Raw genomic sequence first — 27,438 nt, 5'->3', positions numbered from 1 at the left:
GTATACTTTAAATCATCTCTAGGTTGTCAATAATATCAATACAATGTAAATGATAGATAAATATTTATTATACTATAATAATAATTATACTATTATATATAATTATACTATTATATAACTATGTTTATACTATTATATAAATATAATAATTATATCACTATAATTTTATATAACTATAATATAATAATAATGAAAAAGTCTGTATATGTTTAAGACAACATATTTTCTTCAAATATTTCATATCCACAATTAATTCAATCAAAAAATATAGAACCTGCAAATAAGGAGGGCCCATTGGATACATATATATATATATATATATATATATATATATATATATGTGTGTGTGTGTGTGTGTGTGTGTGTGTGTGTGTGTATTTATTAATTTCCAAAAGCATTTCCTCTACTATCTATGATGAAGTATATGCTCCTAAATTTACAATTCTGCAAAACAACATAAAAAACAAATAAAAATACCTCCCTAAATCTATAAAACTGTATGGAAAAATTATGTGCACCCATAGTTTGAGGCATCTGACAGTACGCAGCACAGCAGGCTGATGCCCGTGGGGGACGCATCTAGAGCATTTTCCTGCATCATCCTGAGGGCACTTTTCAGACCCTAATTCAGGGAGGTGGTTACTGGCAGAAGACAGCAGTGGTAGAGGAGAGGATAGGAGAGCAGACATGTAGCCTGTTCTGGTAGCCAGAATCTCTGAGCCTGGGACCAGGAAGAGAAATAAGGCTTGAAGTAGGAGGCCCCAGTGTCTCTGTTGAGGTTGTCCAAGGGGTGAGCACTGATGCAGAGATGGGAGTCCAGGTGGTCCACCAAAGGACCGTGGCTGCAGGCTGAAAGGTGATAAGGGCTAGAAGAGGAGGTGACACAATGCTCGACACCAGAGGCTTGGCTCCCGCTCAGTGACGGAACCTCAGGGAGCACCCTGAGTGTTTACTGGAGGTACAGAAAGCCCATGGTTCTGGAGCAATGACCACATGCTGGGGTGAAGGGCTGGGATGAAAAGACGAGAAACGAATGAAGTAAGGGAACCTCAGCAAGGAATAAAGCTAAGCTCCAGAGGACCACACGATCTATCTCTGCCACTACACCGAGTATGTACATGTAACATAATAACATATTATGCATGCACTCAGGACAAAAAAAGGAGAAAGTGGACAGAGTGTCAACAAAGGGCAAATTTCAGAAGAGAAACAGAACCAAATGGCCATTCGGGTCCTGAAACTCAGAGGAACTAAATGGATATTTTACCAAATTGTTTAAACAAATAATTAGAATGGCAAATGGCAGATAAAAAATATGGCCAACTCTTTTTTTTAACACCACTGAGTTATCTAAAAAAAAGAACTATAATCTTATCGTATGTAAAAAAATATATATTTAGGATCTGTATCCAGGAAAAATAGTCTTCAAAAACATGCCATCTGAATTTGTGTAAAAATATAAATATAGCATGGTTAACCTGGACACTCGTTGGGAGTGGGGGAAGTGGAAGTAGGAGGGGAAGGTACCAAGCATGGTCTGAATGTATGCCATTTTCAGTATGTTTCACATAAAACTAAAAAAGAAATAAATTGAAAAAAGATTGTAAGCCATCAGTTCCTCCTGTGCAAACACTGGCTACAACTTGCAGCAGTGGTGGCCAAGCTCATCCCACCCTCCAGAGATCCAGAGCAACACTCAGCAACACTATAAATGAACCATCTTTCCCTGTAGGAGAACACCCAGAGTGGTGTCTCTAGGGACTTGCACAACTGCCATAAACTCTCTGGGTCTAAGACTTTGTGGTTCAACCCAGTAAAGGTGAGGATGAGGTCTGCTGTTGAACATAGCAGAGGCTTGGACAGATTCAGGCTCTGCATTAGTGGAAAGTATGGGGAGAGAACTATGCTTAACACTAGATCTAACTAGTAGGATCTCTGGGATCATTACAGACCACCCAAATGTGGTGAACAGGAAAAACTCAGACCAGCTCAGTCCTAGCTCTGGAGAACAGAGACTCTTACACTGAGTTTGTTCCCAGAGGCATCCACCACCTATGCAGGCAGGGAGAGACTGAGACTCCATATCTGCAGAAAGCATGGGGGGTGACTGTGCTTAACACTAGCTCTAGCATCTTTGATACTGGCCATCTACACAGACTGAGAAAGACTGAGAGAACCAGGCTTATTTGTTTGCTCTCTTTCCAACCCCTCTCCCAAGCTTCTTCCCTTGCACATACCTACTTTCTTTTCCCCATCCTTTTTCTTTTTTCTTTTCTCATCATTGTCTTGTATTAAATTACTTCATATTACTATACTAAATCAACACAGGTACAGAAAACTTATAGGACCTTCTTTAGACAAGATTAGAGAAAAGGTTCACCGCACCACATAATAGTCAGACTGATGAATGTAGAAGCCAAGGAGAGAATCTTAAAGGCAACAAAACCAAAAGACCAAGTGACATTCAGAGGCAAACAAATTAGAATCAGTTCAGATTTCCCTTCTGGAAAGCCAGAGAGGCCTGGAGTAACATATTACAAACTCTGAAAGAAAGCAACTTGAAATAAAAAGTCTCCTACCCAGGAAAACTATTTCTCAAATTAGATGAGAAAATAAAAATCTTTCATGACAAAAAGAAGTGAAAGAATTTATGTCTTTATAACCAGCACTAGATAAAATACTCAAAGAGATTACCTGCAAAGAAAAAATAAGTAATGCATGCAAGAAACAGAGAAAAAAGAATCTCTATCAAGAAAAAACTAACCAAAGAAGAACAAACACCATCTCAAACAGAAATTAAAACTCAAAATGTTAGGAATTAAAAATCATCTCTCAATAACCACACTGAACATAAATGGGCCTTAACTCCAAATAAAAAGACATAAGGTGGCAAAATGAATTAAAAATCAGAATTCATCTATCTGCTGCCTGCAAGAAACACCCCTCACAAGTAAAGATAGTAACAATATAAAGGTAAAGGGCTAAACCAAAGTAATCCATTCCAATGGAACATGAAGCCAAGTAGGAATAGCAACTATAATATCAGACAAGTTACGCTTCAAGCCCATGCTTATTATAAGAGACAAAGAAGGTCATTTTTTTATTAGTAAACGGAACAATTCAGCAAAAGGAAATAAAAATAGTCAAAATTTATGCCCCCCCAAAATGTGTAAATACTTTAATAAAACAAACTCTTTGTGACATTAAGTCACACAGAAGTCCCAATACAATAATACTGGGAGACTTCAACACTGCTTTCAAACTGTTAGACCAATCATCTAGACAAAAGTTCAGCAAAGATGCCTCAGATCTAAATAACACCACCAACCAAAGGGACCTATTAGACACATATAGAATATTCCACCCAGCCGGGCATGGTGGTGCACGCTTGTAATCCCAACATTCGGGAGGCTGAGACTGGAGGATTGTGGTTTGTGAACAACCTCAGCTACTTAGTGAGGCCCTCCACAACTCAGTGAGACCCTGTCTCAAAATAAAAAATAAAAAATAGGGCAGTGGGTGTAGCTTGGAGGTCAAATGGCCCTGGGTCCTATCCCCAGAACTACTCCCCCCAAGAAAAAGAATATTCCACCCAACTACAACAGAGTTCACATTTTTCTCAGCTGCTCATGGGACATTCTCCAAAACAGATCACATCCTGGGCCACAAAGTGAGCACTAGCAAACTAAAAAAAAAAAAAAAAAAAAAAAAAGTGACATACTTCCTTTTCTCTTTTCAGACCATAATGGAATGAAACTAGAAATCAACTATAAGAAGACCCAGAGAAACCACATAAACATGTGGAAACTGAACATCACACTGCAAAATGAAGAATGGGTGACAAAAAAAGTAAGGGAAGAAATAAAAAAATTTCTAGAAACAAACCAAAAGGAGAGATACAATATATCAAAACCTCTAGGACACTTTGTAGGTAGTATTAAGTGGAAAATTTATAGCACTGAGTGCCCACATAAGAAGAACAGAAAATCAGCAAATGAATAACCAAATGACACACCTCAAAGCTCTTGAAAAACAAGAACAATCTAACCCCAAAGCCAGTGGAAGATAGGAAATTATTAAAATCAGAGCAAAAATCATGAAGTAGATAATACAATAATAAAACACAATACAGAAAATCAACAAAACTAAAAGCTGGTTTCTCAAAAAGAAAAATAACAAGATAGATTAACCACTAGCCAACTTAACAATACATAAAGAGAGATAATCACCGGGCATGGTGGTGCACACTTGTAATCCCCACACTTGGGAGGCAGAGACAGGAGGATCATGCAGGTTCAAAGCCAGCCGCGCTGGCTTAAGAGACCCTGTTTCAAAATAAAAAAGCATAAAATAGGTCTGGTGTGTAGCCCGGAGGTAGAAGGATTTCCAGGAACCCCAGTACCACCAAAAAAAAAAAAAGACAATTAACCCAAATTATGAAGATAAGAAATGAAAAAGATATTACCACCGACAATGTAGAAATCCAGAAGATTTTCAGAAACTATTTTGAAAAACTATACTCCAACATAATAAAAGGAACATAACCTCAACCTCATAAAGGCAATCTACAGTAGGCCCACAGCCAACATCATATTAAATAGAGGAAAACTGTGATAATTTCCCCTAAAAACAGTAACAAGACAAGGATGTCCATTATCACCACTTCTTTTGAAAGTAGCACTTGATACTCTAGCCAGAGAAATATGGCAAGAGAAAGAAATCAAAGAATACAAATAAAAAAAAAACCTAAAATTTTCACTATTTGCAGATGACATGATACTATACTTAGAAGACACAACAAACTCAACCAAAAGGCTTATAGAACTGATCAACAAATTCAGCAGTGTCTGGATATAAAATCAATCTTAAAAAAAATCAAGCGTTTCTGTATACCAACCATAAATTCACTGAAAAAGAAATCTAGAAAACACTTACACTCAGGATATTCCACAAAACATTACTCAAGAATAAACTTAACTAAGGAGGTAAATGACCTCTATAAAAAAATTACAGAACAATGAATAAAGAAATCAAAGAAGACCTTAGAAGATGGAAAGATCTCCCATGTTAATGGATAGGCAAAATAATATCAAATTGCCCATACTTCCAAAAGTTATTTACAGATTAAACACAATATCCATTAAATTACCAAGGTCATTCCTCACAGACACAGATCAGTTAGTCTTTAAATTCATTTGTAACAATCAAAACCCAGAATAGCTAAAGTCATTCTCAGCATCAAAATCTATGCAGGAGAAATCACAATACCTGACTTTAAATTATACTGCAAAACCATATTAATAAAATCATCATGGTACAAGCATAAAACCAGATAGATAGACTAATGGAGTAGAATAGAAGACTTAGAAATGAATCTGCACACTTACAGCCAACTGATTTTCAACAAAGGAGCCAAAACCATACACTGGAAATAAATATAGCCTGTTCAACAAATAATGTTGGCAAAGCTGGTTAATCATATGCAGAGAAGTGGGAATAAACCATACTTTCTCACCTAGCACAAGAGTAAATTCAGGATAAATAAAAGAATTGGAAATTAGACCAGAGAACTTGAGGCTCCTTGAAGAGGGCATAGGTCCCAAACTGCAACACATAGGCACAGGTAAAAATTTTCTCAAAAAGACCCCAAAGGCACAAGAATCTAAAAGGCAGAGCAATATATGTGATTGCACTAAACTAAAGAGCTTCCGAAGTAAAAGAAACTATCAAGAACCTCAACTGAGAGCCAACAGACTTCTCTGATATAGGACCAATATCTAGAATATACAGAGAACTCAAGAAACTCAGAACTAAGAAAACAAATAACCCAATCAAAAATGGGCAAGCAAATTAAATAGACATTTTATGAAAGAAGAAATTCAAATCGCTAATAAATGCATGAAAAAATTATCAACTACATTAGCAATCAGAGAGATGCAAATTAAAACTACCCTGATATTTCACCTAACTCCAACTAGAGTGATAATTCTTCAAAACACAAAATACTGGTGAACATGTGGAGAAGTTGGAACTCTAATACATTGTTGGTGGGATTGCAATTTAGTGCAACCACTTTGGAACACATTATAGAGGATCCTCAGAAGAATGGGAACAAACTTACCATATGACCCCAGCAATATCCTTCTGGATATCTACCCAAAAGAATGTAAACCAATCTACCAAACTAATGCATATGTATCTATATTCATAGCTGCACAATTCACAATTGCCAAACTATGGAACCAGCCAAGATGTCCATCAAAAGATGAATGAATTACAAAACTATGCAATATGTATAAACTGAAATTTTATTTATTTATTTATTTATTTATTTATTTATTTATTTATTTATTTATTTGTGGTACTAGGGGTGGAACTCAGGGGCTTTCTACCTCCAGTCTATACTCCCGTACCTATTTTATATTTTATTTGGAAACAGGGTCTCACTAAGTTGCTGAGAGCCTCACTAAGTAGTTGAGGCTGGTTTTGAACCAGTGTGATCCTCCTGTCTTAGTCTCCCAAGCATAGGGCTTACAAGCATGCACCACCACACCCAGCTATAAAATGGAATTTTAATCAGCCATAAGGAGGAACACAATTACATCATTTACAGGGAAATGAATGGAACTGGAGAACATTGCTAAGTGAGATTAGTCAGTCACAAAATATAAGAAATTGGATGGTTTCCCTAAGATGCAGAAGCTAGGGAGAAAATGGTTCATAGGAGGAATTCTAGATAAAGGAGAGACTATAGGTAAGCAAATACGGTGAACTATCTATAAATAAGGTGAACTAAGCGAGTGGATGAGAGGGGGGAAGAGGGAAAATTTTTAATGCACATGATGTACATTAACAAACATACCAAATCAATCACTAAGCCAAACATGAGAAGGAGGGAAGGGGAGGGAATGGGGCAGGAATTGGGTAAGGGCTAACTGAGTGATGTGTGCATGTATGTCTCCACCATCTTGTACTCCATTAAGATGTATGACTAACAATACACCAATAAAAAAATAAAAAATAAAAAAGCAAGTAGAGGTTAAAAACAAAATTTTAATAAGTAATTTAATCCTAAAATATTCAGAAAACAGAAAGCACAAACAAAAATGAAATTAAATGAATGACAAATAGAACATGGTAGGCTTACCTCCACCATACAAATAATTGCACTAAAGCATAAATGGTTAAAATATTTAGTGAAAGGTCACAGATTAGTCAAATGTATAAAAACTGATAGTAAATTAAAAGAATGTTTACAACAGACATTCTTTATTTAAAGGCATAAACATCTTGAAAGTAAAATGATGAAAAAACTTAGACAAAACATTTGTGAATAAGCAAATGTGGTAGTATTACTATTAGATAAAAATTTCTAAAAAATTGATAACAAATATAATTGATAAATATAATGGAGGGTTCAGAAGATATAACCAATATTACCAAATAGGATATATATTTTATTGAACAACTACTAGAGATTCTGATGTAAATGTTCATAGCTTTATGGAAATAAGTTGTATCTTGGTGGGGATGCTGGCAACAGGAATGCATGTGTTTGTTAAAATTTTAATTTTACATTTAAATTCAATGTATTTTAGTACATCTAATTGTCTTTGCAATAATAAAAATTCACTCTGTATTTAACTTATTATTGCTTTTATTTTCCAAATAGCATTAGGACACCCTGATTGACATGGCCTATATTCATAAAGCAAAATAATGTGGGGCCTGAAAGTAGAATCCAAAAAAAATCATATCTTCAAGAGAAAACAGCATATTTTTTTTTCCTAACAAACAAGAGTAACATCTCTTTCTCCCCAAATCTTGGAAAATTCATATCTTTTGTACCCTAAAAAACAACACTGAGGCTGATGCTAACTGATTTATTATCCCTGTTCCAAGATAAGATGGCCTGGATGAAGAGATATGAATCCAGTTGTGGCCCATAGTTCAACTAATCTTTGGAGGAGTGCCGCTTGGGTTTAGAAGAAAGATTATCTTTCGGTTTAAGTCTCAAATATTCCCAGAACATTCCCAGAAATGTTGAGGGATTTGTGGAGGATGATACACTTATCTGTTTTCCTCTTGATTTCATTATAAACCAGAGAAAAGAAACCTCAAAACTAGTTACAGTCATTTAATTTATGAGTAGCTTTCCTTGCGGTTCAGTAGAGCAAGTTCCTACATTCCAAGGTTTCCTGCCTAATAAGAACATATGTTTTTGTCTTACATGAAGACTTTCTATAGGAAATAACTTTGGGGATGTCCTAAAGACAATGCAGTAGACACCACCTTTTATGAGAAACTGCTTTATAAGTACTGTACTGGGGGAACTTAATAAATATCAGAAGCTCCAGATAGGCTGCTGCTTTCTGATAAATCATGCTTACATTGGAAGGGAGTCGAGGAAACATTGTTTTCTTAATATCATCTGAAAAATGCAGAATATTAATGTGCCAACTTACCCTGACTAAAAGTGCTTGCTGAGCTCCCACATGATAAATCAGAAAGAAAGATCTGACCTAAAAGGCCAAGTCAGTTCTCCAATGAAAACTGATACCCACAGCAGTATCTACTGTCATCCTCTCTGCCAGCGGAGCATGTGTTTCCTGTTACACAGGGCCAGCCCTCCCATGCAGGACTTGACATTTGGTAGGTACCCAATGAATGCAGAATACATCAATGTCAGTTACACTAAATAAAATGATTTTGTGAATCATATTGCACTGAGCATTGGCCAATAATCACTTGCCTTTTTAAAGTCGAGCATACAGAGCTTGGCTTTCTCTCCAAACTGCCATTTGCACTGTGTGTTGGCATCGTACAGCTCTCCTGGCAGCTTCTCGGGATACTTGTATTCCTGAACGGGCTTCGGCTGGTCAGCAAGGCATGTGGCTTGGGTGGTGCTGAAACGAAGAAGAGATGGGCTACTGGTGATGGTCTAGAGGGTTACCAAAAAATACACCATCTTCTCTGCCTGTTTTCCCATACAGCTTTACTACGTATTTTGTGTATTTTTTTCCTCTTGGAGTGCAATCTGGCATTTATCTTAATTATATTTAAATACAGTGGCCACGTTTTCTGAGATTATTCATAGTATATTTTACCTTTTCCAAGAACACAATTTGTTCTTCATTAGATTTCTCAAACTTATCATGGGGAAAAGTAAAACTGAGTAATTGCAGCCAGATGTTCAATGTGAGAAGTTCCTATTACTGAAAACATTCATGCATGCTTCTTGCCAGAAACAATCAAAATATGGAACTGGGCACTATAAAAATAATAATACAATCAGGCTATATAAAAAAACTGAAGTTCCCTTCCTTCCTTCCTTCCTTCCTCCCTTCCTTCCTTCCTTCCTTCCTTCCCTCTCCTCTTTTTCCTTCACCTCCCCCTCCTTCTCTTCTTCCTCTACCTCCTCTTCTTTTTCTCTTCCTTCTTTTCCTCCTTCTTTCTAGGTGAGGGACATCTTTGCAATATTTTATAACTTCCAAAGGATCTTCAAAAAACACTGGGTTTCCACCAACAATTTTCTATGTTCAGGTTGCTTTCTGACTAGATCTAAAAGTCCAGAAGGAGTTTAATGGCAAGGAAGTTCACTACTACATAGCCAAAGACCACCTAATGATTCTTTTCTTCACAAATAGATCATTTTCTTCCCTAACAGGATATTTTTGGAATAATTTATGCATCCAGCATAGTATATAAAATTTTTTGTGGTTACAAGTAGCAACTAAATCCTTCCAATAAATTTCAATACTCCCAAACTCCTAATACTTACAAAAAAACCCATGAATGCCAGGCATGGTAGTGCACACTTGTAATCCCAGTACTAGGGAGGCTAAGACAGGAGGATTTCAGGTTTGAGGCCAGCCAAGCTTGGGGTGTAGCTCAGAGGTAGGATGTAACTGAGTTTAATCTCTAGTATTGCACACAAGCAGAAAAAAATCAAGAAAGCCATATTGTGCATATGTAAACTGATTCTAAAGGTTATATGGGGAGGCAAAATTGTCAGAGCAACCCATACAGAGATGAAGAAGAACGAAGGTGAAGAACAGATGCCACCTGCCTGCAAGACTCACAGTAAATTATAGTAACCAGAAACATGTAGTCTGGCAACACGAAATACAACAACATCAATTGTTGGTGGATCTCCCCCAAGGAGATCCACTGAAACACAATTGTCCAAACTTTGACAAAAGAATAAATCCAATAGACAGGAGAAAGAACAAAGTTTTAAACAAATAAAGCTGGAAAAACTGGATACCTACATGTGCAAAAAAGAAAAAAGAAAAAAAGGATAAAAAAGAATCTAACACATTAGAGGGTTCACATTACTTGATTTCAAGACTCACTGTAACATTATAGGAATCACATGACTGCTGTTTTGCCAAAAGGGCACAAATACGGATCAATACAATAACAGAGGTTCTAGAAATACACCAGCTCTACATGTTCAGTTTATTTTTTCTACAAAATTACAGATCTAACTGGAGAAAGGAAGTCTACCATTTTCATTCAGCAGTTTTGAAAAAAATGGGATATCTTATGAAAAAAGAATCTCACACCATTCAAGAAAATTAACCCTAGAAATTCATTAATCTCAATATAATGTAAAAATATGTAACTATAAGAAACTGGACCTTACCCCTCCACAAAAATAATTGTCTCAAAATGGATCATAGATGTAAAGAAAAGTATAGTTATTACATTTCTAAGAAATGACATAAGGAAAAATTTTGGTAATGATAATGACTAAGATAAATGCCAAAGACACAATCAGTGAAAGAAACAATGATAAGTTTGATTTCATTAAAATTGAAATCTTCTGTGAAATACAATGTCAAAATAAAAAAAAAGCCAAGAAGACAAGCCACATATTGGGAGAAAATATTTGGAAAATATATATCTGATGTGGAACTGTTATAAATTATACAATTGACACCAAAAATTCAACAGTAAGAAAATAATCCAATCAAAAAAGTGAAAAGGATTTTTTACTTTTAAACAAACACTTTATTTTTAAACAAATACTTTATTAAACAGTTTGTACAGATGGTAAGTATGCATATAAAATATGTTCATCATCATGTTACTGGGGAATTATAAACTAAAATAACAATGTCACAGCACTATACATTTATTCAAATGGCTGAAACAACATCAAATGTACAAAATTTGACAACATCAGATGTTGACGATCATACAGAGCAGCAGGAACACTCATCCACTTCTGGTGGAAATGTAAAATGGGCCCCCAGAAAAAAATAATTTTAGCCATTTTACAAACCATAACCCATAACATCCATTTTAACAAAATAAAATTTGATTTTGCTGCATACTATGCACAAAATATAAAGTGGTCTATATATGATATGCAAAGCAGTAAAGCTTATACAGTAAGAGATCATTTTGAAAAATATATTCTTGACTTTGGAATAGGCAGTAATTTTTTTCACCCAGTAGTACACAAAAAGCACTAACCCTAAAGGGAAAATATAGATAATTCAGATTTCATTTAAAAAATATAAAATCTTCTGTTTATCAAAAGACACCATTAAAGTATAAATAGAAAGTCATAAAGTGAAAGAAGTCATTTAATTTATATATATTTTGAAATAGGTCAAAATGTTCATAGGATGTGTAAAGTACTCCAATCAAGAAATAAGAAAGAAGGCCACAGGTATTAAAGTACCAAAAGACGTGATCATGTACTTAACAAAATAGGTTAATCAGGTAGCCCATAGACAGGGAAAAAGACATTTTATCTCACTAATTACCACTTAACAGGCTAACATACACCCACAGAATGACTGAAGTGAGAATATCAAGACCATGTGTTTGCAAAGAGGCAGAGCCACAAATATTCTCAAAAGTGCTGCTGGGAGCGTGGCTTTGCACAGCCCCTTGGGAAGCTATTTGTTTGTGTCTACTGATATTGCACACTCCGCTCGTCTCTGTTCTCAGAGATAGTTTTGCAAACTACAATAATATATACAATAGCACTACTCATTACCGCAAACTGTTGAAAACTCAAATATCTATCACCAATAGAAACAGCTATAGTGTGTTACTGCAATAAAACTAAGCAAAGTATTGTTATATTTAGACAAGGCAACAAGGATCAATCTCATATGCGTAAAATAGCACATTATTCATGATTCCCTTCATAGAAAATTTAAAATCAGGCACAACTAATCTACAGTGCTCATGCCCAGAGAGTAGCTACCGCTGAGGAGGAGAGAAACAGTTATTGGAATGGGGAGAGGGGGCTCTGGGATGCTTACGAGGCTCTATATCCCAATATGGGTAAAAATTATACTACTACGACAGACTACTGTATGAAAAGCCATTGAGTGGTGTCCTTACTATTCTGTACTTTTCTGTACTTATGTTGTACCATGACAAATACAGTGTTAATTTAAACAGTAATGCAACAACAGAAATACACGACAATATTTTAAAATCCTCTTCTTACCCAATGAGTAATAACCTGATAAAGAGCTTAACAGACTAGTTAGTTGTGTCCCATCATTTTTCAAGTAAGAAGACAGGCCCCTCGATAGAGGTTATGCCATTTTCTAGAGACAGGGTCTCCAGAGACAGAGTGATCTGATCGAGACATGATCAGCACGCCAGCTCTACTCTCTCTGCTTTCTTTCCACTACGTGATGGTGCCTGTTCTCTAGTCTCATAGTGGAACAGGGTCTGCAGAAACTACAATCAACCATGACTCTTTTGTTTTCCTGCTTTATGCAGCAGAGCATGATGGAACCTGAAATACCTCATTCCCATCATGTGCAAAAGCCTGCTCAATATGTGCTCCACTCAAGTCACACCTTCACATTCACAAGGGGAGTGTGGGGTGAGCAGGGGATCCCAGCCCCCGAAGTCTCCATCTCCCTGTGATAGTCACCTGTCTCCTGTATTGATGCATGTAGACCCATGTGGTCAGAGGGGAGGCATATTTGCTGATCTGTAGGATGTGATTCAAATTTTTAAAAGTAATGCCGGGCGTGGTGGCACACGCTTGTAATCCCTGCATTCGGGAGGCTGAGACCGGAGGATCGCGGTTCGTGGACAGCCTCAGCTATTTAGTGAGGCCCTCTGCAACTCAGTGAGACACGGCTTCAAAATAAAGAATAAAAAAATAATAGGGCAGGGGTTATAGCGTGAAGGTCGAATGCCCCTGGGTTCCATCTCCAGACTCGCAAAAAATAAATAAATAAATAAATAAAAAATAAAGAAGTAAATTGAAGATGAGTTCATGTTGTCATAAAGTATAAAATAGCAAGCTAAAATTTTGCTAAGCTATAGACCTCCTGGATGCAGACATGAGTAACTGTGATGAGTTTTGTGTCTGCTGATAGGAAATGACACATGGCTTTACTGAGGCTGATGGATTTACTCCTGAGAAGTGTCTGTGCTCATGACTCTGCACGGACGGAGGAAAGCCGTGCTGACAACTTCAGGCGAGTGGAGTTCCCTCATTATATATTTTTCCATTTAGCAAATGTTAGACCGTTAATAGAAGGGAGCAAATTCATCTCTAAAAGCTAGGCATTCAGCCTTACTCACTGTCAGAAACATCCAAATAGCAACCTAAACAGTGGAGAATATAACAGTATTCTGATGACTTGGAAATCAGGAAGTCAAAGAAGGCAGTCTCAGACTCATGAAGTCAGTGAAAACTTAAGGTTTAACACACTGTGGGAATGTCCAATTTGCAGCTACTTCTTAAGTAAAGTAAACCTCAATGGTGAATCTGACAATGAAAGTTTTTCTTGGAAAATTGAAATTTTCCAGAAAAGAAATTTGTGAGGATATGAAACCTTAAGTATTTATTTATAATCCTGTGGTCCAAGAAAATTAGTAAAATCCGTGAATGTATCACTGAATTTTTACTCCTGAATTGCTGCAGAAGTGTGTTGTTGATTAGCACAAAATAAATCAGTACATTTCAGTGTGTGTGTGTGTGTGTGTGTGTGTGTGTGTGTGTGTACACATATACATATATAGTTTTTGTGTTGTACTATGGATTGAACTCAGGGACGATTTACTTCTGAGCTACACTGCCAACAATATTTTATTTTGAAATAGGGTCTCACTAAGTTGCTGAGGACCTTGCTAAGTTGCTGAGGCTGGCCTTGAATCTGTGACCCTCCTGTTTTAGCCTCCCATGAAATAGAATTACATGTGTGTGTCACCATGCCAAGCTCAGTATATATTTTAAATATTCAAGGGCTGGGGGTATAGCTCAGAGGTAGAATGCCCCTGGCTTCTATACCCAGTACCAAAAAAGAAAAAAAAATCAGTATTACAGAACACAAATGGGTTCAATTCTAGATTCCTAATGCAAATTCTCAGAACCATATTCTGATTTTAAGATTATACCCTACTTTTAATGTTCTCAAAATAATTCTTCTCTGTGTATGTAACTATTTTTTCTGTGAGATTTTCTATATTTTTGGCATAGTTAAATGTTTCTTGAACTATTTCATGAAACTAATTTTTACTCTACACCCAAAATTGAATCTCCCATTTTCTCCAAGTTGTCAGAACACGATTCAAAATATTAAAATTGTTAATATATTAAGTTGGGTGTGATGACACACGCTTGTAATACCAGTACTTGGGAGGCTGGGGTAAAAGGACTGTAGGTTTGAGGCCAGCCTCAGCAGCTTAGAGACCTTGTTTAAAAAAATATGTATATAAAAAGGCTGGGGTGTAGCTTAGGTAGAAGTCTCCTGGGTTTAATCCCCAGTACCAAATAAAAAAACCAAAAACAAAATTTAAAGATATTGTTATATCTTCCTCATACTTATTAAGATGAAAGATCTTAAACTTATTTAAATTCTGAAAAACAATCTAGAAAGTTATGAAAACGATTTGGGATATAGAAACTCCAAATTTTACTTGTTAGTGTAGATAAGAACATGATAGTTTAAAAATGCTCTTTTTATTTCTAAAAGCAGAGTTATTCACTCACACTGAAAATAATGTGAACAGCTGCAAGAAACATGTATAAACACTGCTCACTCCCCTCCCCATCATGTGGCCCCCAGAGCTCCACTCCAGAAATAACAAATACTACAGGAACATGATGTGTCATGTCAGCTGCAGAATAATATGGACGTTTTCAGTAATAGAAATACACTAAAATGATCAAGTGTGTATTTCTAGAATACACGTTTATATTATCAGGGTACAGATATGTTATTAAAATTCTTTCTCCTCCTGGATGGCTTAAAGTCTGAACATGGTCACCATCCTTTGGGTATTCCAAGATCGTGACGGAGGCTTCAGAGTATGAGTAAAGAAAGGGCTAAGCTAAAGGCACCTAGACTCTAAAGGCTGGCGACCAAGGGACTGGCCAGGAAGACAGCTAGAAGATCTAGACAGCCCAGGGGCCAGGCAAGAAGGAGGAGACCCAGCCCCCATCACAGGCAGGCACTGGGGTAAGGGCAGGGTAGGAACCTGGCAGGTATGCCATTGGATCTGCTCGAGTCATGCTGTAGAAACTAAGGGACTTAATTTGTGCAATAGAAAATGGAGGAGAAGAAGAATGCTATATAAAATTAAAGAGAATAAAAAGAAATTAACTAATCAACCTAGGAAGGAAGAAAAGGAGGGAAAGAGGTAGAGACAGAGGGAGGAATAGAGGGAGGAAATGGACCAAAATGAGTAGCATAGTGGAACAAATAGGGAAGGCCCTCTGGATTCTCAGGGGATCTCAGGATATAATAAGGCTGGATCCATTCTTAGAGTAACCAGTTTTTAGTTTTGATGATAACATATAACTGCACAGATGTAGAAGGCAGATATATGAGTTGCTGGTCTATTCTCTCTTCAAACAGCAAAGGGAGAGCCTATAGAGACGCTTTCATTTATGTTTTCTATGTCTAAACTCATCCAATTATATATATTAAATAAGTGTCTATTTTGTATATCAATTTTACAGAAATAAAAGTGTTATTGGCCTGGCGTGGTGGCACACGCTTGTAATCCCAGCATTCGGGAGGCTGAGACCAGAGGATCACGGTTTGCAGACAGCCTCAGCTACTTAGTGAGGCCCTCTACAACTCAGTGAGACCCAGTTTCAAAGAAAAGAATAAAAAATAGGGCAGTGGGTGTAGCTTAGAGGTCAAATGCCTCTGGGTTTAGGGGCTGGGGATGTAGCTCAGTGGCAGAGCACTTGCCAGCATGCATTAGGCCCTGGGTTCAATGCACAGCATCAGAAAATTAAAAAAAAAAAAGGTTTGCTTTTCTTGAAGTATTTCAAGGAAATGCTTTCTAATCAGAGAACAAATTCTACTTCTTTTCTTTCTCAATTTCAAGCTTCAAAGTCACAATTAGCTTGTTATTTAGTATCTACATATTTATGTCCTCTTCTCTGATCTTTATTCTTTAAATTTATATTTGTGTTTCTTCTTCCTCAAATATTCAATTTTGTAAGTTATTGTGATTTTTTGTGAAATATCCTCCAAATTACTAAAGTAAGTTGGTTGTGCTTATTAGCTTTTTCTAAAATATATCATTAAAACAGGAGAGATCATGTCCATGCTTTCTTTGATGAATCTCAGAAATAGGAATTTTCCAAAACATTGTGAATGAATTTAACTGAATATAATATCAGCATCCCCTTTCTTTTATTACTTGCTGGCATTAGTATGTTTTAAAAACACTGACATGCTTTTTTCATATCTACTGTACTGGAGTTGCCTGATTGATATGCCATTACCTATGTTAGGCAGGAATCTGGAGAAATGCATGTCAGTCTAATGCATAAACACGTCCTCAAAGGTAGACCTCTCTTCCGAGGCAAAGTAACAATAATGCTCCCTAAACAGCAAAGGTGAGCACTGACGTGTCTCCCATGGGCCAGAAAAGCATGCCCCTTCCCAGACGGAAGGAAAGGGACACCGAGGGACTCAGGGGAGCCAGTGTGTGGTGTCCCTTCTGCAGCCCATGCCTGCAGATCTAGCATGAACTCTGCCTCTGCCATTTTCCATACAGTACCCCTCTTCAAGAGATAAGAGGTGCTTTCTAAACAAATAAAAACTCATTTATCTTTAATTTTTTAGTATTGAACTGAGGGATTCTGTTAGTACTTATAAATAAAAATAAAAACAATGGGTCTGATTGCAGCAGCATTGCCTTTTCTCTGCTGGTTATGTCTTCTGTACTTTAGTGGGAAGGTCAGATCTAGGGGGTAGGGTGACATCAACTAGCTGCTACCTCCAGGTTTCAGTTGCTTTCCTGTGATAGGATTCACAGCAGATGATGGAGCACAGATGACCCTCTTGTACCAGTCCTATGTCCTTTCCTCCAGAGCACAAGCAGACATCCCTTCTCAGCTTCCCTGCACTGTTGGGTCATCCTCTGAATCCTGTCTACAGAAAGACCACCCTGTCCTTCAACTCCTCCTGTTTTCTCTATCCCCAGCCCTCTGCTGGCTGCAGTGCAGAATAGGGCCTGAGAATTTGGAGGAGTCACAAGATGGAAGAAACCTGGGTCTCTGAATGTTCCTTCCTGTTCTCCTTAATGGTAGTATGCTGTAGGTCAAACATAAAATTTTGGTTTAAAGCTTAAATCAATGTTTAAAACATCAAAAACAATGAGATTTTGGGAATAGTCTATCTCACTCTAAGATCTAAAGGTATTTCTTGAAGTCTTTCTCTGAAGTGTTAAAATCTACTAACTACTTCTTTTTTAAGGGTCAACCTCTACTTCTCTCATGTTATATTATCCAGACAAATAAAATTTTCCAAAAGTATTTATTAATAACATTTTCTAAAAGAGTTTATTACAGCTGGGTGTGGTTGCGCACGCTTGTAGTCCCAGTACTTGGGAGGCTGAGACAGGAGAATTGCTCAGGTCCAAAGCCAGCCTCAGCTACTCAGTGAGGCTCTCAGCAACTTAGTGAGACCTTTTCCAAAGAAAACATAAAATAGGTCTGTGAGTGTATCTGGAGGTAGAAAGCCCCTGGGTTCCATCCCAGTAACACACACACACACACACACACACACACACACACACACGTATTTATGAAAGTTATAGGATTTTTAAAACAGAGAACAGTTTACATACTCAAGTTTTCCCACTTAATGAGAAATGTATTTTGGAAGGAAAGACGAGTAGTTATGTTTTATCATTCTGTACACAGAAATGTACATGGCATATGTTCTTTTCCTACTAATTGACTGAGATGCCCAGTTATAGAATATTTTATAAACATCAAATATTACTAACAAATCCTTCATCTTGGTGAGTATTACATGGGCTTCCTTAGAGTCTAAAGGTCAGTGTCAAGCAGGTAGGACTGATGATCTAAAAAGTGGTTTATCAAACTTCTTCGTCGACTAAATCGCAAGGAGGTATCCGAGAGGCCCCATCTTGAGCTGCTTTAAAAATGAGCCTGACCAGAAAGTGGCAATCAAAGGCACAGAGAGACTGAAAACTATTTCAAGGAGTCCATACCTTAAAAATTTGTGCAGATATTGGCGGCTGCAGGGTGACCAGGAGAAGACGCCATTGCGCCCTGCCAGTGTGGGAGACATGATGCTGCCTTCAGACCTTTTGCACACGTTTCCTTCTCCATCATGGACCATGCCAAAGCTAGCAGAGAGAAAGAGAGATACAGAGAGAAATGGTTACTTCAGGACAAAGGCATTATAAAGTCTCCGATATACTCTAACAAGCGCAGCTGAGGCTGCAAAGCCTCCCATAATTTTGCCATGCAAGGCAGAAAACCTACAAACCATGAGTGTCAAGAAGTTGAGAATATTCTTGTGTTCACAGACCTGTTCTTAAGAATGAACCACTCACCAGATTGTTCTAAAACATACATCAGCATCAAATCCTAATGTGTTTAGGTATTTTTTGAGGACAGATGCTTAAATTATAAAGAAAAAAGAGACACATCAAGTCTGTTGGAGAGGACGGCTCACTTATGATCAAGGTAAAACTAATAATAGCTGTATCTTACCTCCTTCTTCTGAACACTCTGCTCAGTGGGACAGCCAGGAGTTGCTGACTTGGGGAAGAGATACCTAAAAATTTGAGTCTTTCAAATGAGCTCCTCAAGTGACCTTGGATTTCAACTCATCTTTAAAACTACTAGCCACACACTGCAACTCCTGATGTGGCCACATCCCTTGTCTACACACCCCCGTGCACTCTTTCTCTGGCTTGATCCAGATTGGTGGACACTGTCAGCTGTGCAGGACCAGATTCTTTGAATAGGATCTCTACATCTCTCTGGGGTGAATATTTCAAGCGTCCTAGGGGGTCACTATAGTTGGCTTCATCTTTGGGCATCATTTGAAGCTGTATCTATAATCCCTAACTGAAAAGCGCACCAGTTTTGGCTCCAGCTCTGCCACAACATATGAGAACATCTTGCTGTTAGAGGTGTGTACATCCCACGGTGCCAGTCATAATCCTCATGCTTCTGGAAACTGCAGCCCTGCACTATGAGAACCACCATAAACTGAGCTGCCACCTTCCTCTACCAACAGTCTACTTCTTAACTTTCTGAAGCTTTGCAAAAGAGCAGCCTTTCATTACCATCTTCAGTTTTCCCAGAAGTGCAGAGTGCTGCCTTGAGAGGAAGGTCAGGGATCTTGGGAGCTCTATATGACCTTAAAAATCTCCATTAAGGCAAATAAATTTTTGGAGAGCTGAGCAATTACTGGTTATTAATGTTTATACCCAGTCCAGTGCATAAATTCCCTGAGAGCACAATCTTGCATGCATGAGGAAAAAAGAATGAGAGAGAGAGAGAGAGAGAGAGAGAGAGAGAGAGAGAGAGAGAGAGAACAAAGAAGAGCAAGCAAGGTGGTTACTGAATCTGGGGGATTCTGCTGCCAAGAATCCCACAGGCAGCACCCAAATTGGGGAATGGGCCCCAGAAGGAGACACAATAATCTGTACTTGTTGCTAAGAATGAAGAAGCATTTGCCAATATAACTGTTTCTTTTAAACTACACAATAATATGAGCAAAACAAAATAACATTTAAAAGCACAATGCACAATATTAAGTGCATGACCTATATTTTCTAATTTAAACCTCACCCTCCCAATTCATAAGATAGTTCTAATATCATGAAGGCAGGAATCAGGGCTGGAAAGAGACCTTGTCCAGGCTGCAGAATGCAGTACCCACGCAATAGTGTAACCTGAGCATAATTGAAGGGTGTATCCAAGGAGATCTGTCAGGCAAATATTGCCAAATTTCTGCAAAATTCCTGATCAGCACCAAGGGTGAAGTGAATGTGGTCATTTTAGCCTCCACCCATTCTCTGAAGTTCTATTAAAGGCAATTAATCAAGGCCAAGACAACCATGTGGCAGAGAAAATGTGTCATGCCTGTGAAAAGGAGTCAGGCTGAAATCCCAGAGGGATGGACGCCCTGGAGAGAGAGCCACAAAGCAGAAATGCCAAGTACTCTGCCCACGCTAGCTCTTCACCTGCTTATGAAGAAGACGTGTTATGGTCCAGCCACTCATCCAGATAAATTCCCTACCCCTTCTGCCAATATTTCTAAAGAATTCAAAATAGTAAATGCTGCATGTCTGGGGATATCTTGGCTTTAAGATTTTTCATCTAAGGTATTTTCCATGACTCTTTCTAGCATCAAGTCTCAAGTAGTGTGTTAGAACATCTGGGAACACTGCACAGTGTGGCTACCCTTTCTGCCTGGTGGATTCTGGACATGGTAGTGGAAGGCTAGGATCTAGCATTTGGCTGGATTTTAACACCTCACGGGTAATTCTGATGTGACCCCAGATTCCAGCACTACTTTTTTCCAAGTTGTGGTTCCCTCAGTACACCAACCACAGATTGTAAACACCAGCACATCAGCATAAAAATGCCACCCAGAGATCATATTTAACATTAACATTAATAAAGTCATGGAAGAATAAGTAGAACATATCTCAAAGATAAGGCTGGCATTTGGCAACCAAGAAGAATAATTACTATTCAAGTTATACATTCCAGAAAAGAAATGTTTTTACTCACATGTACTGTAGCACTTTATTGAAAATTGTTGTCACCCATATGTTAAAATAATACATATACTATTTTTCTTTATCCTTTACCTATTTGTTAGTTTCTAATGAATTGCGACTCTTCTTACTCATCGCCTCAACTCCACTGCCAGTGGAGTCAAGAGCTCATAGAGGTCCTCCATCCATTGCCATCTGAATAAAGAAGAACCTTTCAGGCTATAACACTAACCCAAATACCCCAAAATAACATAAGTTCAGGATAGATTGAATTTGAGAATTATATTCAACATCTTTTAATGTCTTCCACAATGCTTTCTTGAATGATTCCATTACTATCAGCAAGTATTTATTCACCTTAGTGGTATACTAAAAATGATGGACAGATATGTATTTTCAGCTTGTATCAATTTTTAGACTGTACAGACATCACGGTTAAGGAAATGAGAAAAATTTCAGAGAAATAATCAGCCAGGGTCATCAGGATGGTAATCCCACCCTTGGAGCAATGATGGAGATCGCAGAAGGCATGAAGATGCCCAGGGCCCTGACCTAGGCCTTTTGAGAATCTTAGCTCATCCTCTGTGAAAGGCAAGAGCCTAAGATGGAGACAACAGTCAGGTGAGAATAATAAGGCCATAAAAGCAGATAACTGGAGAGACTATGGATTGCAGAAATTGGGTCTTGTCCCTGTCATCCAGAAGATGTTTGATATCAGGCAAAGGCTTAACACCTCCTCTTAGATTCCTCATATATAAAATGAGAAAGTAAAACCTTCAAAAACTAGGCAAAATACCTTGCACCATACACTTTGAAAACGAAAATTTAGAATTTATATCCCTTTTCCAAATTTAAATATGCCTTGGTTGCATCATTCAGCATGTAGAAGGCGTCCATGCACATATGGTGTAAACTCACATATATGTGGGTAGTTTGGCCAAATATCGATGCATTTAAATATTTTTTGGAAACAGAAACAAATAAGAACTCCTAAAATAATGGCAATGTATAACATTGTCAAGAATGGATGCTCTGATCTGCTGGGGTTCCTGGGAGGGCATCTGACAATCACCAGGCCAGATGAAGGTGAAGGGACCAACTTGCTCTAATAGTCTATAAAATGTTTAAGTCACTGAGTGCCTCTCTGACCCAGTAGAAGGAAACAGGATGATAACAGACCACATTCACAAATTGGTGGGATGCATATCATCGTGAAAGACAGGATAGTATCTAACATCCCCAAGGAATTGTGGCTGAGCTGAACAGTGTTATCATATAATTGCTGGTCATGCCTATTCTGCCTCTTTCAAGAAGATCCCCCTGATTGTCCCTTCATGGCCACTTATGATCCCTGGACCCCTCAAGATTTGACTCCTTGCATGGGATGTCTATTTTATCTTTCCTTTTGGATTTGGAAGGGCATGGATAAGTAGCCTTTTAATAGAATTTTATTTAGTTCCTTACTGAAAGAATGCAAACTGCTCAGTGAATGGGTCAGCAAATTTAGGAGAGGCAGGAATGATGGATCATTTCTATGCTTAGTAAACATTTCTTGATAGTATAGTAATGATCTCAAATAAAAATTCAGCCTCTTTAAGTCTACTCTAAAGCAATAAAAATGTGTTGTTCAAACAGTCCAGCTCACACTGTGCTTGTATACACACGTGAAGGAACGCACAGAGCTCCACTGTCTTTGCAGACAGGAAGCCTACAGAAGAGCTTGCTGGGTGATGTTCCTGGCCTCTGCAAGGTTGAGAGAGCACGGCAATGAGCCTGGAATCTGAGTACCAGACCCCTGTCCACTCAGCAGCATGACTTCCTTAAGAAAAGAAAATGTTCAAATGGATTCACACCCACAAGACCCATTCTCCAAAATATACGGCTCAGCCCTGTCTGTCTCTGCCAATTCTTCAACACCTGCATCCAGAAAAGTGCATGTGCTGTGTGCTGTGTCAAGTGATTTAATACAATCAAGGAACAGGCCATGAACTACTGGTTCTCTGGCTATCCCAATTCAGCTCCGTGCAATAAGAGAGTACACATCTGTATTCTGGTTCTACTCTCCCCTTTCTATTCCAACACAAATTCAAACACTCACTTGAAAATTTCTATAGCAAGATCAGATCCAGTATAAACTATGAGATGTTTTGTGATGAAAAAACACCCTGAATTTAGTCAGAGAAACTGAATAGATGTAAACTAAATGCTTCCTTAGAGTTAAAGGTGAGAAAACATGTTTTACAGGCATGGAGAACCCTTCTGGCACCCCAAGTAATGTGCTCGGAATGTGAACAGTACTGAAGAACAATTTATGTTTCAGACAGGGTGCTTAATGTGTCTTTCAACATGAAAGTCCTAATAGGTAAAAAATTGCTTTTCAATTCTTAATATATGAAAATCAAACATTTGACTCTCTTTGGGGTTCATTGCCAAAGATGAGATAAAGGCACTGTTCTGTCATAACATCTGGTCCATGCAGCAAACCTGTTACCTCTTCTTCAATAAATATGGCTTAATACACAAATGAACTGAATAAAAGTATTTATCTTCAATTTGATTAAACTAAAAGTTATAAAATTTTATTACTGGTCTTCTATGCTATGGCCTTTCTCACTCGAACTGTCTCATCTAACAAGTGGTTGGGCATATTCCCTCCTTGCTTACCCACTTGCTCCCTTCCAGGCTTCTTCCTATCCCAATGCATTCTGTCCTACATGTGTGCAGCACACTTAGCCCAGTCTCTCTGGGTCAGTGAAGGCCATGCTTGTCCCGAGTGGTTTCTGCAGTTAGACTGACATGTGAGACTGCTCTGCCAGGTTTATAAAATTGTTCTACCCAAAGCAGGTCTTACTATTGGCATTTATACTATTATTGCTACTATCCTTGATGTTGGCACCCAGCATGTGCCAAATACATGTTTCCTATTTTCTCGACATGGTAAGATGCTCTTCAGTGAGAATGTGCTCTCTGCTCCTGGCTCTCTGCCTCTTGCACAGTGTCCTCTGTCCTCGAGCATTCAAAATGGACTTGATGACTTCTGGAAGTCAATCCTATTAGCACAGAGACTCTTATTCATCTGTATCTATAGCTCCTTTCTTTACTCCTGTCTATATCTCCACTTTCAAGTAAATGTATGTATTCCTTGTTTAAGGAAAATTCCAGCCCAAATAAGAAAATGAAATATTAATAATTGACTTCTAAGAAAAATGAATGCAGACTCTGCTACTTGTTGACACTGGAGGCTGAGAGCACAGCTTTGGATATATCAAGTTTAACTGTAGTCTGCTCCGCACCTGCAAGGGCTAAAGCTGCCAATGCCTATATCTCAACTGCTTATCAATGCTGATGGGCTCAGCCCTGGTGACTTAAATATTACTTGCCTTGATTGTTTAATTAAATTCAGGTATGGTTGAAAGGACAGCAAAAGCCTCATATCATTATAATAATGAAAGTTTTTGAAGTTTTAACTCTAGCAGACTATTAAAAATACAATTATGACTTTACCAAAAGCCCTATAAAATGTAGGTGTAATTTTCTAAGCAATGAAATGGTCAATCATTACCTGTAATGAGGAAGGGATCTGAAATTGGATATAAAGCTTCATTTTAAGGTCATCAGTTCACACAGAGCTAAATCAGCAGAGCCTGAGTGGCATTCCACCAAACAAAGGCACACACATGTGCACATATACATATGCGTACGCACACACACACACACACACACACACACACACACAGATGTTTTAATAGGTCTGGGTGACACAATTTTGTAATCTAATTCATTTCCAACAGTGGACTGAGATGTTAGTTTTGCAAAAACTCAAATCACAAACCATCCTTTTTCTCTTTTTTTACTAGTAAAATCAGGTTGAAAGTTAAACAACAACAACAACAAAACGCCAGCATTTGTAGTACTTGAAGGGAGAATTTCAAGTACTTTTTCAGTACAGCAAGAAGCCACTTGCTTTACCTCCTTAGCTTCACGCGCTTTGGGAGAGCTGTAGGAAGTCTGTAGTTGCTAGAATTGGAAATGGGACTTTTAAAATACTTCTTAGTAGATGGTTCCTCAAAGTAAATCTATTTATAGAATTATTATCCAAGTAAATCTTAATTAACACTAACAATTTCCATAAATAATTGCTTGATTCTTTTTGTCATTTTATGGGTATAAATACAGGATTTTCATGTACATGGAAGATGCCAACTACGAACCCTCCTGTTAAGAGCTGTCATCTGGGACCGAAGCACCAGGCTGGGTCTTGTGGTCCAACCCGACGCTATTTCTTTCAAAACCACCAACACTCAAGTCAGGCATCCAAGTGAAAGCCGTTTTTTAAACGAACATTTCTTCTAACTTCAGTTAGAATGATCTATTCATCATTCTCATCAAGAAGACAATATGACGTGGGAAAATAGGCACTGTTATACACTGCTGGCGGTATTGTAGATTAGTAAACACACTTTGGAGATCAGTATGAAGGTTCTTCAACAGAGCAGAAATGGGAAAAACATATGAACAAGCCAACTGGTTCTCTGTATAAATTTCCAAAAATAATTTAAGAATACTATAGGAATACATGCATAACCATTTTTATAAAGGTGCAATTCACAATAGCCAAATTATGGGAAGAGCCTAGGTGTAAGTCAACAACTAAGTGAACAAAGAAATATGGTATATACATATAATGGAATTTTACTCGGTCATAAAGGACAAAATTATGCCATTTGTAGAAAAATGGATAAAAGTGGAGAATATTATGCTAAATGATATTAGTCAGTCTCAGAAAATCAAGAGCTGTGTATTTTCTCTCATATGTGGAAGCTAGAGATAAAATAGGAAGCAAAGGAGACTTAAAGAAAGACACCAGCAGAATATTGGAAGGGGCTGGGGGATGTTGGGGAGGGAAAGAAGAGAACTGACGAGGGAAGCAGTCCAGATAACGCTCTGTCCATATATGAAGGTCTCACTACCGACCTCACTGACATGCATGGGGGTGGGTGGAATAATGTGGAGGAGGTACATGAAGTGCTGTGTGCATGTAAGTCTTCATCGCACTGGACCTAACTATGATGGATAGTTATAATGCACCAATAAAAGCATAAACATTTTGTGAATTCCCCAAGGAGGCTTGGTTTAGCACATCAATTACCCTATGATGACCATTCAGCGAGGAAACATCCCCGGGCTCCACCCGCCGTGGCCATAGACTCACTTGTGTCCAGACTCGTGGGCAATGGTAAAGGCCAGCCCAAGTCCTGTGTCTTCGTTGATGGTGCAGCTGCGGTATTTACTGCACATTCCACTTATGGGCGCAAATCCTGAGGGGCAGAAAGACAGCAGTGTGTAATATAATACATAACTATATGCTTACTTTCTGTCCTGTGGAAAAATTTGGTCCTCATCTTCATTTGGGGAAACAAAACTGGCAACTTGAACAACCATATAAAGAGTGTATAATAGTGTGAGAAAAGTGGAGCCCTTCCCAGAAGCCTCAGGACTCCCCCTCAAGGAACACGGCTCGTGGTTCCTTGCAATATTTCTGGCACAGGCAATATCTGGGGCAAAGTAGAGGAGGGGGTTTACTACAGATGGAAGATATTTTTTTTTCCTTTCTCTAAGAACATCTGTGTTCTCAAAAGCCCAAGGGAAGGAGACTATAGAGAATGGGTGTGTTGGCAGGTCCCTTGACCAACCCCGGTCAATGATTCACACTTTTTATAATGAATACTTGTCACATTCAGAGCTGTGATTTAATATGGCAAGGATACGGAGCTAAAGCATTTCCGGGGAAAGGGTTAGCAGGAGACATGGAAGGAGACTGGAGAAGCCAGGTGCGAGCTCCAGAGACTTCTCTCCCACCAGGACACCCAGGATGCACTCAGCTCCCGTGGTGAGCTGCGAGCACACGTGTGAGTGCTGTCCACCTGGAAGCTCATTACGGACTCAATGTTCAGGCTTCTTACTGGAGGCTGCCAAGGAGGCACCTACTGCATGGCATGTACCAAATTCCAGACCCCCAGAGGGAAAGCATAAACCATGTTATTTTCTCAAGCAGTGTAGACACAGGGGCCACTCTTATCAGACAAGATGGTGAGAACCATCCTAAACTCTAAGTCCCCCGGGCTCATCAAGGGCATGCCTTGCAAGCAGGCCTTCCTAAGTACAGACACGTATGCCACTATATTAACTCTTTCATGCACAATAAGAGTAAGCCCTATTAGACTTGCTCCTATCTGAAAATGTTTACAATAATAACTCTTTGCCTGAAACCTGGCAAAGAAATACAGAGTAAAAAAAGATTCCTCAGAATCCTAGAAGCACATTGTTTTAAACTGACCATTTGGAAAAGCATCTAAGGGCCCTATATGTATCTAAATATTGCTGAATTTCTAAGGCTGAGATATGTACAAAGAGATGGATAAATGA

General features: G+C 38.2%; 1 protein-coding gene across 1 annotated transcript in view; it reads right to left on the bottom strand.

The window, feature by feature from the left end:
- The window catches only part of ADAMTS16 (ADAM metallopeptidase with thrombospondin type 1 motif 16), a gene marked incomplete at both ends in the record, with an annotated part of 178,275 nt that overhangs the window by 83,330 nt on the left and 67,507 nt on the right, over positions 1-27,438 (bottom strand). The window contains 3 exons of the mRNA XM_080697811.1: positions 8,753-8,906; positions 18,481-18,618; positions 26,225-26,330. Of these exons, the coding sequence (XP_080553937.1) occupies positions 8,753-8,906; positions 18,481-18,618; positions 26,225-26,330 (398 nt within the window). The remainder of the gene's footprint in view (positions 1-8,752; positions 8,907-18,480; positions 18,619-26,224; positions 26,331-27,438) is intronic.

This window comes from Muscardinus avellanarius, assembly GCF_963383645.1.
Source record: "Muscardinus avellanarius genome assembly, chromosome: 1".
Taxonomy (NCBI): domain Eukaryota; kingdom Metazoa; phylum Chordata; class Mammalia; order Rodentia; family Gliridae; genus Muscardinus; species Muscardinus avellanarius.
This window is presented reverse-complemented; position numbering and strand designations above follow the sequence as displayed.